This window comes from Cryptotermes secundus, unplaced genomic scaffold, assembly GCF_002891405.2.
Source record: "Cryptotermes secundus unplaced genomic scaffold, Csec_1.0 scaffold649, whole genome shotgun sequence".
Taxonomy (NCBI): domain Eukaryota; kingdom Metazoa; phylum Arthropoda; class Insecta; order Blattodea; family Kalotermitidae; genus Cryptotermes; species Cryptotermes secundus.
This window is the reverse complement of record NW_019738882.1, coordinates 298,796-315,172: the sequence shown is the minus strand read 5'-3', so window position 1 is coordinate 315,172 and position 16,377 is coordinate 298,796. Positions and strand designations below refer to the sequence as shown.

The window sequence follows — 16,377 nt, the reverse complement described above, 5'->3', positions numbered from 1 at the left end:
GTGTAGTTAATCTGTATGGATTATGATGAACATTATTGTGACTTACGGTGTTGACAGGCCTGGTTATGCTGGAGTCTTTATTGGAACTAGACTTGTCATGCAATTGCTTGTCAGATCATTGTGCACTCACCCCACTTCTCTGGTTGTCTACTCTTATATGGTTAAGCCTAGAAGGAAATCCACTGAGTTTTCATCCCCAACACCGTACTCGGACAGCCCAGCGTCTTCATGATAGTACTGCTAATGGCAAGGTATGTTATTGCTGATGTGGAGTGTATGTCTTTTTATCACATAGTCAGGGGCTTAAGATGATCATTATCTCTGTGCAGATTTCTCTAAGAATTCATCTCAAGCTGAAGTTCTGAGTATGGAAAGGGAGAAAGAATTGAAACATTGAATGCACACTGAAGAGAAATTGGATGAAATTTTTTCTAACTTTGAACATTTTCTTGATAATACCTCAAATACACTGTACAGCAAGGTTTTATGTCTCAAATTTACTCTGTTTCAAAAACAGATCTTTAGTCCATCAATGTAAACTTTTTACAGAGTTGTCAATAATATGTGCTTAACAGCAAAGTGGATCAAGACTGGCTTGATCCATTCACTTACAAACACAGCACAAAACCAACACAAGAGACAGCACAGTACAACCACACCAAGGATTGGAAGGAACTGTGTGGGTACAGATTTGACAAAATTTTAACACTAGAGGTTAGACTTTAACCACCTGTGGGAAACACCACAGTGAATTGAGCACTAACCAATTACAGGCTAGGAACCAGCCAATGCTAAGGAACAGCTGTTTTCCCACCCATGGAGTCATTCCCACACACCTGTTTTAACCTTCAGTTTCAGTCAAGCGAGTTAAAAATAAATTTTGACTAACGGCTGTTGATTATAAACTCTACCTGTATACCAACTCACAGACAGTACTAGTCTGGTGGTAGTCACTCTGTGGACCAAAGCATGTCATAAAATCATTTAATATGCTTAAAACCTGTGGCATGCCCACCAAGCAACAAAGGCAATCAATCCTTAAAAGCTTTGAATCCTGGGATCTTTTTTGCTTCTTGGTGTATGTATATATGATTAGGCATGCGTTTCCATTGCAAGCTGTTTTCCTCTATATAGAATATTTGTTCTGGTAGATAACGTTCTTCTTTGATTAAAGCTTAGAAACTATCAACAAATTTTTGGACTCCATCTTCATCTGTACTTCCTGATTCTCCTGTGACATGTACATTATGCAAAGCAAAATTTTTTTTTAAACTCATAATGTGTATATATTAACAGTCTTCAAGTGCATACAATCCCATCTACCACTTCTGCACTACATGTTTCAGCAGTATGCTGCCATCTTCAGGTGCATCGATCCGTTAACCATTTCACTGCTTGCCCTTACACGTCCATTCACAAATAATACAAACCTGTATACGTCCTTATATAATAATAAAGTTTATGTATTTAAAACTTNCCATTTAAGATCATTTTAGTGAAAGTTTCATCCTTCAAGGCGTACCATTCACTGCTGAAATACTAAACAACCTGCTTCCATGGCCGAGATACAGGGCGCCCATATTATAAGGTAAGGTTATAAAACCACCATTTAAGATCATTTTAGTGAAAGTTTCATGTTCCTATCTCATAGAATTTAAGAACAATGATGAATAAATAATTTTCGAGCAAAATTTAAATGGCCGGCTGAATATATTACCGCAGGAGCCGCGGCCGCGGAATTTAAATGACCACGTCAAAGGGTTAATTCCTGGTACTCATTTCTGTTAGAGGATGAGTGAACCCCAGGGCCATATTTTTTTTTCTCATACGTCATATATTTTTAATCATATGTCATTTTTTTTATAACTCTTAAACCAACAAGTACTGGCCTGAAAATCTTCTGCGTAGTCGTCTCCAGTGCGTGATTTTAAACTCTGAAACAGACTTCTAGCCTTCGCTTGCACTGTGTGAAGGCTCATGGGTGTATTTTTTTTGTATTAAATCTTCCATCCACATGAACAACAATTTCTCCATTTCATGGATGGGTCCGTGTCATTGTTTGGTTAAAATTGTAGACTTCATCAGTCCAGAACCTAACACAGCTTCCAAAATTTTTTATGCCTGTGTGTGTGGGAGGCCCATGTTGCCAGATGATCCCATAGTTATCATATGCGCAGCTGCCTTGCAATGTCCTCAGGTTTCCTGGCATTGATGTGCCTCAGTAGCACATCCTGGTTTATTATTAATTTATTTATTTATCTTTTTTTGGTGGTCATAAGTCTCATAGGCCATAAGTCGACGACCAATGTATATGTCTTTTTCAAGATTTATTTTAGTTCAGCACCAATAGCATAAATTTTAATTTTGTTAAAATATTTTGAATCATTGCTTTACATGGCACTGTACTGTACAGATACTTTCTATGAAACTTTGCATTTCCTACATGAAGAATGCTGTATGTAGGGATGACATATGAATGATTTCTGTTCAGCACTACATTTAATTTCTTAATGCTACACCAGTAGCCAGTGTAGCTCAGTCAGTATAGTTGTGGGCTAAGGGCTGAATGACTGGTGTTTGATTCCCAGCTAAGGGAACATATTTTTGAAGAGCCAGGATAGGTCCATCAGTGTAGCGAATGTCAGTGGGCCCTGGTGGCCGGAGGTTGATTCCCAGCAGGCACAATGAACTTTTCTCTACCCTTCTGCTTCCATACCAGCTCTGGGGCCCACTTGGCCTCCTATCCAGTGGGTACAAGTGTCACTTTCATGGGGGATAATTTGTCTATTGTGTTAAGCTGATGATTCACGTCTGTGTAGTGCTGAGGTCAGGCCTGGTGGAGCTGTACCTCCTCACCCTTATACATCTTCATGGCATGGTGCTTAATTAATTAAGCACAAGGACAACTTTACCTTTACATTACACCACTGCAAAATATTTGTACATATCTCGAAAGGCAACTGAATGTTATCTATGCTGTCATGGTAAGCCAGCAAGCACTGGGTGACCAAGTGACAGTTTGGTGGCCAGCGGTTGACACATACGAGGGGGGACCCAAAAATAACCGGAAACAACCTGTTGCATGCGCATGCTTTGTAGTTACTAGTTGTGCTGCTAGATGGTGTTAGCTGGGGGTCTACCGCGACTGTTAGTGAGCGGGCGTCAGTCTGAGTTAAGTGGTTTGTCTGTGGTGCTCTGTTGTGTGCGTTCCTGTTTCAACCCTTTGGCGATTAGTGAGATGGCCGACCAGAAGGAACAAAGAGTGTGCGTGAAATTGATGAAGATCGTCGAAAGACCATTGACCAACTTTCTGAGGAAACGAACATCTCATGGAGCACGGTCCAGCGAATTTTAACCGAAGGTTTGCACATGAGACGGGTGTCTGCAAAATTTGTTCCTCGCTTGCTCGGAGATGACCAAAGAGAAAACCGCGTGAATGTTTGCCGCGACTTGAAGAGTGAAGTGCAGTTTTCCCTAACAGAAAGCAAAATTTCACGCACACTCTTTGTTCCTTCTGGTCGGCCATCTCACTAATCGCCAAAGGGTTGAAACAGGAACGCACACAACAGAGCACCACAGACAAACCACTTAACTCAGACTGACGCCAGCTCACTAACAGTCGCGGGAGACCCCCAGCTAACACCACCTAGCAGCACAACTTGTAACTACAAAGCATGCGCGCGCAACAGGTCGTTTCCAGTTATTTTTGGGTCCCCCTTCGTATATGCAGACATGTTTCTAGCTGACTGGTGTAAAGATAATGGGTACCAGGGGCTCTTTCCCCAGATGTAAAGCAGCCGGGGCATGAAGCTGACCACTCACCTCCAACTAGTGCCAAGGTCAAGAAAACATGGATGTATACTTCCATTCCCCCATATGCTTTCATGGCGTAGTGCTTAATTAGTTAAGCACAGTGACAACTTTACCTTTTTTTTAGCCTTTACCTGATGTAAAGATTAATTGTATTCCCTGAATCTGAAATTTTAACTGCATTTGTTTCATTAACTTATGTGAGATTAAATCTTTTCACATTTTCCTAATTACCCAGAAATTGCCATCATATTTTGAAATATGATGGAACTCATTGTGTGTCATCTAATAAAGACAATTTGAAGTATATTTTTATATTTTACAGGGTATATCTTTACAGATTTTTTGAAGTGGAAGAAATTTACTACACCAACACCATCATTACTAATTTTTTTAGGTCTTGTTTATAATTTTTAGTCTACTTCTATTTTTCAAAAGGGAAAAATGTGGGCTTATTAGAGCTTTATGTTGTCTGTATGTGTCTGTGTGCCTCCATCCATTTTTACTTTTGAACAAATTCTCTGATTGTAAGGAAACTAGATACTAACATTATGCCATTTGAGAGGCAGAGTTGTAAGGGAGGAATTGCACTTATTTTAGGGCTGTATGCAAGAGGAAACTAGGCTTTATATGAGCTTTACTCTGATTGTCTTATATTAAAATCGCTTTCCTTCCTATTTTTGGACTGAAGGCTTGAACAAAATTGTCATGGGCTGTAGGGAATTGATGGAATACACATTTAAGTTCTTCACTGAAGTCTTGACAAACATTTTATTTTCAGTTTATGTTGGACCGAATGCCCTTGTCTAAGGCAGAAAGACTTTGCATAGGTTCCTTGGGTGGAGTTGCTCTTCGTAACAAATCCTGTAAAGATGACACCTCGTCTGCAGGAAGTTGTTCTGCATCTGAAAATACTCTTATTCCAGAAAGAGGTAAGGAGAAATAACATAGGATGAAACTGGAAGTGACATGAGCTAGAGGAAATTAACATAAGTTCCATAGTTGTTGTTCTATAAGGACTTATATTCATAAGTGTGTTACTGCTGTCACCAAATTTTGTATGTCTCTGTTAACCTTTATTGTTTTAGAAATAAGGGTTTTAAATCGCCTAGCACTCTAGGTTTGGGGGCCCTGATTTTGTTCAGGGAGAGCATTTTATAATTAGGGGATCCTGCTTCTGCAGTCCTGCCAACCATATTTTGACTCAAGGTAATTGTACTGAAGAAATGGAGTGCTTGCAGAATTTAGCCAACCCTAATAAGTAGGTAAGTCAATAAGTAAGTTACTTATGGATGTAGAACTTAAACAAATAAGAGTACTGATTTGAAAAATGCTTTTATTTCTCAACATCATCTCCCTGTACATTGAGGCACTTGTCCCACCATTTCACAAGCTCCTGAAAACCAGCAGCATAAAATTCTTTGGGCTGCTGTCAGAACCAGGTGGTCACTTCCCTTTACAGGGAACATTTACATCAGGAAACTTCATAAAGCCATTCAGCGGAAGTGACCAAGACTCCTCACCAGAGGCGTGTTGCTCTTGCATGACAATGTGCGTCCTCATACTGCCAACAAGACAAATGAGACGCTGCAAAATTTCAAGTGGGAAGTCCTCGAGCATCCTCTGTATAGCCCTGACCTTCCTCAAAGCAACTTCCATTTGTTCGGCCCTCTTAAACATCATCTTTTGGCTGAAAATTTTCCCGACGATGAAGCTGTAGAAAGGGAAGTCACTGCCTGGTTCCAACAGCAGCCCAAAGAATTTTATGCTGCTTGTTTTCAAGGGCTTGTGAACTGATGGGACAAGTGCCTCAATGTACAGGGAGATTATGTTGAGAAATAAAAGCATTTTTCGAATCAGTACTCTTATTTGTTTTAAGTTCTATATCCATTTATAACTTAGTTATTGACTTACCCTCGTATTTGACCCTAATATTTGCTGCAGAGCACATAAAGGTTAAATAGCTTGTTTTTCACTTGTCAACTGCATATCAATACACACACACACACACACACACAATCATCATTATTCATTCAAAAGCCCCAAACAGAAATACATTGTGCAAAAAAGTAATGAGACTGAAATGAACTAAAAGCAGTTCATAATGCAACATATCTGTTACCTGTTTCCATCAAGACAGTGCCCAGATGAGCAGTTACACTTATTACAGCAGTCATATACACTTTGGAAGGACTTGGAAAACTCATGTGTTCTGATGGTATTCAGTTCTGCCATCATGTTTTTCTGAATTTCATTGATTGTTTAAAATCAACAGCCTATTGGTCTCAGTTTCAACTTGGGATGCAAGAAAAATGTCTGCTGGAGTCAGGTCAAGGGGAATCTGCTGTCCCTTTTTCAGCCAGAAGTGTCCTTACATTATTGCTGTATGAGCGTGTGTGTTGTCATGCAAAAGGCAGGTACCATGTTCAAAATCTTGCCTCACATGCTTGGTTCTCATCAGCAGATGTTTCAATACCTCTACATAGTACTCACTATTGACACTTCTTCCTTCTGGCATAAATTATCCATTTGAATTGAAGAATGTCATCAGGTTGGTTTTGATGTGTGATTTCTGGAAAATCCTTTTTGGTCTGAGTGAGAATGTTATCGTCATTCTGCACCTTTGGTGACAGGATCATACTGGACATGTGACTCATCCCTGGTAACGATGGTGTTCAAAAAACATATTCACTGTCAGCTGTTTGCACAAAATCTTTGTAAGCATGCAGTCATTTGAATTATTTCTCATTATGTGAATAGTGTAGCACAGTGTTCGAATAAGTCTGTGGTAATTATGGAACTTATTGATTCATTATTCACATTTAGTTCACTTGCCATCATTTTGAATGTAAGATATTATCCTCTCACAAGAGAACTGCTCACTGTGTCCACCAGTTATACATCAGAGGTCATTTTTAGTTGTCCCCTGTGATGGTCATCTTCCGCATCCCCTCTGTCATATTGAAAACTCTTAAACCATGAAATGCTTGTGCCCAGGACAGAGCTCATCCCTGTAAGCTGTTTGTAATATTTTATGTCTTTCAGTGGGGCTTCTCCCCAGTTGTACATAAAACTTGATGTTGACTTGTTCCACTGTGTGGTTTCTAACTGCATAAAACACAATGCACAAAGCATGCATATGGAACAACAATGCAGTCAAAACTGGTTATAGTTAGCAGGACTGCCAAGGTCACACTTCACTGTATCTGTAGCTCTCTTGTGGAGAAATACTCTTGCTGCATATTTTTACCTTATTTCAATTTCAGTAATTTCTTTCTGCACTGTGTACTTGCATTTAAAGTTAGCAGGAACAGTATTTAAGAGGTCAGTGATGTAACTGTGAACAGAACTATCTTCTAGGATGAGGAGCTGTATAGTCAGGTAGAATTTTAACAGTGTTTTAGAGCAGTGGTTCTCAACCTTTGTGAGACTGCAGCTTGGTAAATTCTTTTTTTATAAGATAAGGCCCTGGTATAATTGATGCCACTGCTGGCAGTTGAAAAACACTGTTTTAGAGGAATGTAACTGTTTGTGTGTTTTAGTTTGAGCTAATGTAAACTGTAATAGAATCGTGAAAATAACATTCCTGAAGATTGCCCCATCCATAGGTCCTCAGGTAATGTTTTTTCATCATTACCTTAATATTGTTTTTATACCAAGGCTTCGCACAATGCTGTGTTGAATCATTGTTATGTCATTCATCCTAGAGTTTAAGAAAATGACCAAAGGGGAGGGTTACTTGCTCAAACAAAGCTCACTTCTTTTTTTGTCATTGATGAATACAATACAGTACAATCATTATTGTAGTTTATAATTACATGTATTTAAAGCTGTGAATATACAAGTATTTACAGTTACATTAGTATCATAGACTGAGATAGACTGAGAAATGCAACCTACTTGTTTCTGGAAGTTTCTTATCGTAAGAACTGAGCCACATAATGTCGTTTCACATACAAGTATATTTGTAGTTTATGAGAGTGTCTCCACACCATTAACAAGGACATCCTGTATATATACAGCTGTCATTTTTTTAGGACATACAATTCATTTTCTGCAGCTTACAGGAAAAAGTTACAAAAATTAGGGTGGAGTGTTACATTTTTGTGAGAAAGGAATTTTTCTCTGAATTAAAGGTGTTTGGAAGCATTATTCTTATAAATTCTTATAACTGCTAAGTTGTTGGGTTTCTGTGAAGGTGACCAGTCTGTCATGAAGCCTCACCACGGCCCTGGCTCTAAGAAAAGTGGCCGGGTACGTGAAGCAGTCATCTCAGATCAAGATGGAGGTGCAGAAGATTCTGACTTGAGTTCCAGCTTCATGACAAATTCTATAGGTAAATAAAAACAGTGTTGACCTGTTTATTCTAGGGGGTTCTGACAGGATTACTGGCTTTTTGTACTTGCCCATCATATAGTATTCTAAAGAGCACAGTGTTTCAGAGACTGAATCTGTTTTCGTCCTCACTCATCCAGTGATGGATGTTGGCTCTTTCTAACAGACCCAGGAGAGTACTTGTCCCCCATCTCCTTCACCTGAAGACAGAACTAGTTCCAATTTCCCGAACATGTTCTTTAGAATACTGAGAAATGGACAAAGTTGAGAGACACATTAACCTTTATCGGACGAACGTCATCATATGATGTCGTTAAAAGTTAGGGCAGCTGGCCGAACGTCATCATATGATGTCGCGGATTCCACGCGTGTAAGGTTTTTTTAATATTATATTAAAAATATAAATTGTTGTTCTATTTACATGATTTTTGGTCACCACCTTTATAAGGAGACAGCCTTCGTTCCTGCATGATCTAATGTAATCTAGGGACGTCATATGACGTTAAAAGTAAGGACAAATTTAAGAACGACATCATATGATGTCGCGCATTCCATGCGTGTAAAGATTTTTTTTAAATTAAATTTAAAATATAAATTGTTCTTCTATTTACATAATTTTTGGTCACAACCTTTATAAGATGACAGCCTTCCCTCCTGCGTGATCTAATGTAATCTACCGACGTCATATGGCCGAACGACCTCATATGATTTCGCGCATTGCACGTGTGTAAAGATTTTTTTAAAATTAAATTTTTGCTCTACTTACGTGATATATGTTCACCATCTTCATGAGGAAACAGCCTTCCCCCCTGCGTCATCTATGGTAATGTGGCCTTCGTATGGTACTGCCGAAAAAATTCCGAAATGCAGAGTCCGACGTCGCAGCTCACGCACTTCGTACGAACGCTAGACCGCTTCCCACGCGAAAAGCACACACGACACCTCAGTTGCGATTTAGAGGAAGCAGGCCAGTGATGTCGAGCTGCAGTGATATTTATCCCCGCAGCTACACCGGAATAATTATTCACACCTCTCCAGCCACACTGGTCTGGCGGTCCCCAAGTTGCCGACGAAGGTGATGACCCGTCGTCCGCGGAATCAGAATTCCAACTTTGCTCGCCCCTCTCATAATCTGTGTCATTGAACAGCTGTTTTTCAATTTCAGGCATCAGAAGACCAACCTTCCACGCCACATTCAGAATCGGTTGAATAGCAGTCCGAATCTGTGTCTCATTTCAGCATTTTCCATACGACGTCGTCGTGTATACGGATCTCTAGCAGTGCTAGCAGTGAATCTCTGTGCTTAGACCACGATAAGAAGCCATAAATCTTAACCTCGAGCCCACACATACAAAAATCTCATTCACGACTTCTCTGAACCCAATATCTGCTTCATGATGTCATGGGTGGCTAACCTTATATTGCGATGTTTCAAAATCGTTACAAACACAATGGTTTGACTGCAATGAATGAACGAATTACCGATCTGGCAACACCATATTCCGAGAAGTAACTTCTGTGTTTATCTAACACATTAGGCAGCGAGGAATTTCAGACGCAAACAGTCGTGCATAGCGACATGTCCCATACGATAAATAAGCTACAACAAGAGATACCATTGAATGTGAAGTCGCCACAAGGACTTACACTGCTAAAACGCATGGTGCAGAAAATGTATTACACTGCTAGAACGCATGGTGCAGAAAATGTATGAATTTCGGGAAATTTTATTTTGGGAATCAGTGTAAAAATTTTTTACAGATATTAAAATCTGTAAATTAGAATATCTGATTCTATATTCTTTCTACATTAAAGGAGCGTTCATTTCGTTCGTTTATCATAAAAAATGTAGAAATCACACCATTTTTAGAAACATGCTTACAATTTCATTGCTCTAGAAGGGCGGGCATTTAAATAAACTCCGTCCAGCTGCCCCTGCTGGAAATTAAATGGCCCGTCCGAGAAAGGTTAATCTTCACAGTATGGACCATTCATAATCATAACTTTATGTTTTATCTGTGTCTATTTTTACTGAATTAAACATTAATTTCAATGGCGAGTGTATTCTCACTGTGAATATAGGCCTACATGCTCTATGTAAGTGTTCATTTTGTGGCAACTGTTTTTGCAAAAAATGTTACTTTGAAATTTTTTTCAGTGTACATAGCAAATTGCAGAGTGACTTTCATTTATTGAACCATTTCATTTTGTAATGAAATTGATGTTATTTTTGTTACTTCCACGTGGATCGAATGATTAGTAAGAATCAGTGTTCAATCTATCCCTGCTTTATTAAGACTAGCTTTTGATACACAAAAGCGTTTTATATACAGGGTGTCCCAGGAGGAATGTGCCAAACTTCGGGAGGGTGTTCCTTATGTTAAAGTATGCCGATATAACCCAAAACACCTATGTCCAAAGTTGAACGGTTACGGAGATAATGGCCCAAGAAAAGTGTGGTCTTCTGGCAGGTCCAAGCACTGTACCTCGCTGTACCTCTCAGCTGAGAGCCCTTATCTATGTTTGTCCTTGAGTGCGATGATACTCCCTAGCCGTGCTTATGTAGTTGGCTCATACCAGAACGCGCAGTCAGCACGTTACGTCATCGCTCGCCAGTCATGTGTTATGTATACTGCTTGGAAACCTAAGGACAATTATGACATGGCGAGCGAGTATTTTGTACTTCAATTTTATGGCTTTCCGTCACTCACAAGTTGGTTTGATGTTACGTACATTATTAACATTACAGAATCCACATATTCCTGCCAGTTTTAATATGTATTTTGTAATCAACAAGTGTGTAACCCCGGTCAAAGTTTGACACTTCTCGGGCCATTATCTCCGTAACCGTTCAACTTTGGACATAGGTGTTTTGGGTTATATCGGCATACTTTAACATAAGGAACACCCTCCCGAAGTTTGGCACATTCCTCCTGGGACACCCTGTATATATTCACACATATAACTGTGGTAACACATATCAATAGAGAGATTCTGTTTTTACACATGTAACCGTAGTTACACATAACAGTAGAGACATTAGAAACAGCGCATGTAGCGCGGTCTGTTGTTAAAATTGTTTACTATGACGTTGCCAACTCTAGCATTATATTTTACCATTAGAGAGTTGACAACATAACATTCCCCCTTAAACAATTTTGGGAGTTTAAAAAATACTTATTCATTAATCAAAATATCAAAAAAGTTATTATTTAGAACCTCATTTGGAAACATTATTCTTAACACAATCCAAGTGAATTAATAAAATCAGTATGTTTCCGTACATTTAAACCTTTCATGCAACCATCAGCAACTAATTGATTTCCAGGAATGTAATGTACTGACAGTTCCTTTGATTCAACCCTCTCTCTTACAAAATGAACTCTTATAATATTATATTTAAGCATCCTGTTGCACTCTACATGATAAATGATATAAACTCCGTCCTAAGTGCAAACAATATATATTATATGTCTTTGATCTTGTTCTTTCTACACTACATGTTTCGGCCTCTATCGGCCATCATCAGGTGTATACTCTTAACGTTGCTGCCACACTGAACCCAGTCTAAAATTTAACATTTAAAAACACAATGTCACATTCTTCGTATTATCAACATCTACATCGTTGATAATACGAAGAATCTGACATTGTGTTTTTAAATGTTAAATTTTAGACTGGGTTCAGTGTGGCAGCAACGTTAAGAGTATACACCTGATGATGGCCGATAGAGGCCGAAACATGTGGTGTAGAAAGAACAAGATCAAAGACATATAATATATATTGTTTGCACTTAGGACGAAGTTTATATCATTTATTATGAACTCTTATGTCAATATGTTTTGTTCGGTCATTATTGACATGATTTTTCGCTATGGCTAAAGCACCATGATTATCACAAAAAGTAGGAATAGTGATTTCCTTGTTATATATTTCAAACCATAATTTTCTCAAGAAAATGGCTTCTTTTGTGGCCTCTGATAACGCCATATATTCTGCTTCTGTGGTAGACAAAGCTACAGTCTTTTGTTTTTTACATCGCCAACTGATAGCTGCTCCTGATAGTTTGAACACAGATCCGCTAAAGGATCTACAATCTAAATTTCCATCCCAGTCTGCATCGGAAAAACCTTCCAGTTTATCATTATTCTGAGAATATACAATACCTACATCCTTTGTAGTATATAGGTATTTTAGAACTCTTTTTAACAAAACCCAGTGCTCTCTCATGAAACAAGCGTTAAATTGGCTCAAATAAGTTATAGCAAAAGATATATCAGGGCGCATGCATACGGCATACCTACAGCTTATTGATATGGCACATCATCTAGATTCTCAATCGATTTATTTGATTTAGGCAACCGTTTCAATTTGCTATTTGGTTCTGTTGGATGACTAACTGGTTTAGTCTCATTAGGAATATTAAATTGACATTTAACATTAACATTGTTCAAATATTGAGTTTGGGTTAACTTTATAGGTTTCGTTACCCTATCTCTGTTCACTTCCATTCCTAGACATTTCTTAACCGGTCCCAACTCCTTGACTTTAAAATATTGTTCCAATTTTCTTTTTAAATTCTCAACTTCAACATTGTCATTATAAAATGTGAAGAAGTTGTCAACATACAACGCTATATTAATTAGAGAATTACTCTTCTGTTTGGTATAAATACATGGTTCAGAACAAGTTTGTTTGTACCCTAGACTTTTCAGAACCTCTGTTGCTTTCTTATTCCAAGACCTAGCAGCTTCTTTTACTCCGTAAACTGATTTTTTAACTTGCAAACTTTATTAGACTCCCCCTTAGTATCATATCCGTCAGGAAGCTCCATATATATAACTTCCTCAGTATCTCCATTTAAAAATGTGGTGCAGACATCAAGGTGGTCAGTGTTCCAGTCATCTTAGCAGCTAAAGCAAATAACAAATGCATTGATGAGTGTTTCACTGCGGGAGCAAAAGTTTCAAAATAGTCTATTCACTTTGTTTGGCTACGACCTTTCGCCACTAAACGTGCTCTGTGACATGCAATATTTCCTTCAGCATCTCGTTTAATTTTGAAGACCCATTTCGACTGCACTACTGGCGTATTTGACGGTCCGTCTACTATTGTCCATGCTTCGTTTGTTTGGAAAGCTTCTAGCTCCTGTTGAATAGTTTCTTTCCATTTAGATTTATCGGAGCTTGTCAGTGCCTCTTCATATGTGACTGGTCTTATTTTAACATTTATTTTCATTACACCTATGATCAGATCCTCCTTTATTTTCATCAGTACTATTAACTGATGTAGAAGACTGATTGCCCTTAAATTTTTGGTTCTGTTGATTGTTGTGCTTATTATTGTTTGCCTTATCCTTATCTTCAAACCAACAGTTTTTGTCTGTATGGCCTAGCTTACTACAAATTTGACATTTTGGTAGTTTACATTTAAAATTATCTCTGGACAGAAAGGTTGAATCTGAATTTGCATTTTACCAAATTCAGTATCTTGCAATAGCTTAGAATAATTTAATGAGCAGACATGTCACAATATTGTCGCGTATCGGGGGTATAACGCGACAAATAACTTCACGGCGTATTTTATATAGCGAATTTTATTTCACATTCGCACTTACAATCACCCAAATTACAGATTTACGATTACTGCTATCTGCAGTATCACAAATAGTACATTCCAAATGCCACAATACAACTGGCTGGTTGCTGGCTAGCTCGGAACTAACTCGGGGGTAGCTCGAGGACTCACTCGGCGGTAGCTCCAGGACTGACTGACTGACTGTGAATAGCCTTCGCTGCTCCTTATGTAGCCTCGATCGGACAATACGGAAAACGGCCACGTAATAGGCACCCTTGTTGCCTGGCGCTGTGTTGCTAGTAACGCTAGCGGAAGTAACCGCTGTTACTACTTGGTGACGTCACCGCTGTTGACTCGCGTTGCCTAGCGACCAGGATGCTAGGACTCGGCTAACATCGGCTCGCTTCAGCTTCGCTCGGCGCATCACGGCTGGCGGGGGGTGGGGGAGGGGCGTCATCCATAGCTCAGCATGTCACAATATGATACCCATATGAGTGCGCTTATTTCTTTTTTCCTTTAGTTTTACAAGTTGCTTCTTATTCCGTGTGAAAAGAATAGAACCTGCTTATACTTATTGTGTTTAGTTTACATGTTATATAAGTTAGTGTTAAGTATCTACTTTCTTCATCTTTTTGTTATAGAAGTGTGTGTTAACTTTAAAACAATGGTTGAACCAGGCCCTTCTGTGGTGAGACATAAAATAGAATGTGTTAAAATTGTTTACAGATGCTAGTGAATATAATCCTCATATTACACTGGATGATCCTCTGAAACATTGGTAAATTTGTACCAGACTGCAAGCATCATCTGCCAGAAGACATATATTTTCATAGTCATTGCCATGAGAACCTCAAATCTAGCAGAAGTAAAATTAACTTTTTATGCAGTTCTCTGTTCATCTTGTTCAATTAAGATTTTGGCTTATGGGTGATAGATAATACAGTAGACCCTTGTTTTAAGCTGGGGTTGGGTTCCTGGAGATGTCTGCATATATCTAATTGGCGGAAATGAAATTGCAGTGGGATGCGTTCCAGATATACAAAAATTGAGACACTCCTACGTAAAACAAGAAACATTATATAAATGGATTTATATCACATTTATTATATAATAAAATATAAATATGTAGGTTTTATTGAGAAGGCGATTGCCAGGGTCAACTGGATCATCTTCTGCCATCTTTGGATCAGTTTGGGGCTCTTTAGATCTCTTTTTAAAATAAGAACGGAGTGTTGTTTGCCTAGCATGATGCCTCCTCTTCTGCAGAACATGGTAGTAAGGCTGCAACATTATATCAACTCCTCTTCTAATAGAATAGCATCATTCCCTGTCAGGATCAATGACACCTGACTTCTGCAGGTACCTGTCAATACCAGCCAGAATTTCCTGCAGGTCATGTGTTTGTATAGTCTGTAAAACAGGCTCTTCTTGCTGCTGTTCTCTCTGTCTCTGATATGCAGCCAAGTCTTCAGTGGTTGCTCACACTCCATTCTTCTAATAACTTTCATCTTTTCTTCTAATGGTATAGATTTGTATGGTCTTTTTGCCACATTTACCTGCAGTTGCACTTCCACCCTTATAACTAGACATGATTTCACTTTTATTTTTTATTTTAAGGCACAATGTTAATGTACACATTAAACCACTATAATGTACTGTATAGAGAATGAGCATATATGCTGTATACCTTTTTTGGTACCAGGAGCACAGTGTAGAAATTTTCAGAATTTTAGGAGAAAACAAAGCAAATTACTGGAAAATTTTCAGATCGACAGATATCCATATCAGTGTAGATCAAACTCTTGGATGCTAAGGGCCCACTGTAATTGATTATTGAGCTAGTTCACATATTATGCACAATAGATCATTGTAGGCCATGGTGCGAAGGCTGGTGGAGGCCTACCCCTTATGCATTCATTGTCATGTATCCTTATGAACACATGTTTATTTTATAAATTATTAAAGCAAATTTAATTCTGGCAAGTCACTGTGCACCTGTTTACATTTGAAATTGTCACATTATTGTTTTTTTTTTTGCACAGACCTCTCTACAGAACATCTGGAGACAAAGAAGCAAATTGAAACACTGCGTGAGAGATTTGGAGAGGAGAACTGGCTACACAGTCATGCTGGGTCCTGTGTTCAAGATGTTCTTGGCCTCCATAAGGCTGCGACTGTACCATCGGCTGCCGCCTTGTCTGCAGAGTCTCCCCAGCATCACAGTGCTACCATTGTGACTTCTACTCATGTAGGCACAATTCTAATTGGTGTGATTGGCCATGAGATTTAGAGAAGTATTGGAAAATGCCAGTATGTTATTGAATCTTAAATCCTTCATTATTAATGAATGACTAGTTAAAAATTGAATGTTATATCACATTCACGCAGACCATTTAGAATAAAAGCAATTTATAAAATTCTGTAAGAGTTTACAAGGGTTACTATGTATGAAAGATTTTCAAAATCTCTGTTTCTATCTGCTCCTTTTAATTGACGTAAGAGGACCAAATTGTTGCATGTGAAATTTAATACGTATAGTTTAAAATTTCTCTCCAAAGGCAGACATGAAGGTCTGTGTTGTGTTGTTAGCCTGTTGATCCCCTGTTAGAAGAAACATTGCGTTATGTGTGATGTTTGCATATTAACCTTTAAAGT

The 16,377-nt window shown here is 38.6% G+C and overlaps 1 protein-coding gene across 2 annotated transcripts in view; it reads left to right on the top strand.

Annotated features, from left to right (window-relative positions):
- LOC111871231 (serine/threonine-protein kinase 11-interacting protein) overlaps positions 1 to 16,377 on the top strand; it is a 74,311-nt gene that overhangs the window by 3,526 nt on the left and 54,408 nt on the right. For both annotated transcript variants that reach the window (XM_023864187.2, XM_023864188.2), the window contains 4 exons: positions 58 to 251; positions 4,592 to 4,742; positions 8,009 to 8,146; positions 15,765 to 15,970. In XM_023864187.2, coding sequence (XP_023719955.1) covers positions 58 to 251; positions 4,592 to 4,742; positions 8,009 to 8,146; positions 15,765 to 15,970 — 689 coding nt within the window. The remainder of the gene's footprint in view (positions 1 to 57; positions 252 to 4,591; positions 4,743 to 8,008; positions 8,147 to 15,764; positions 15,971 to 16,377) is intronic.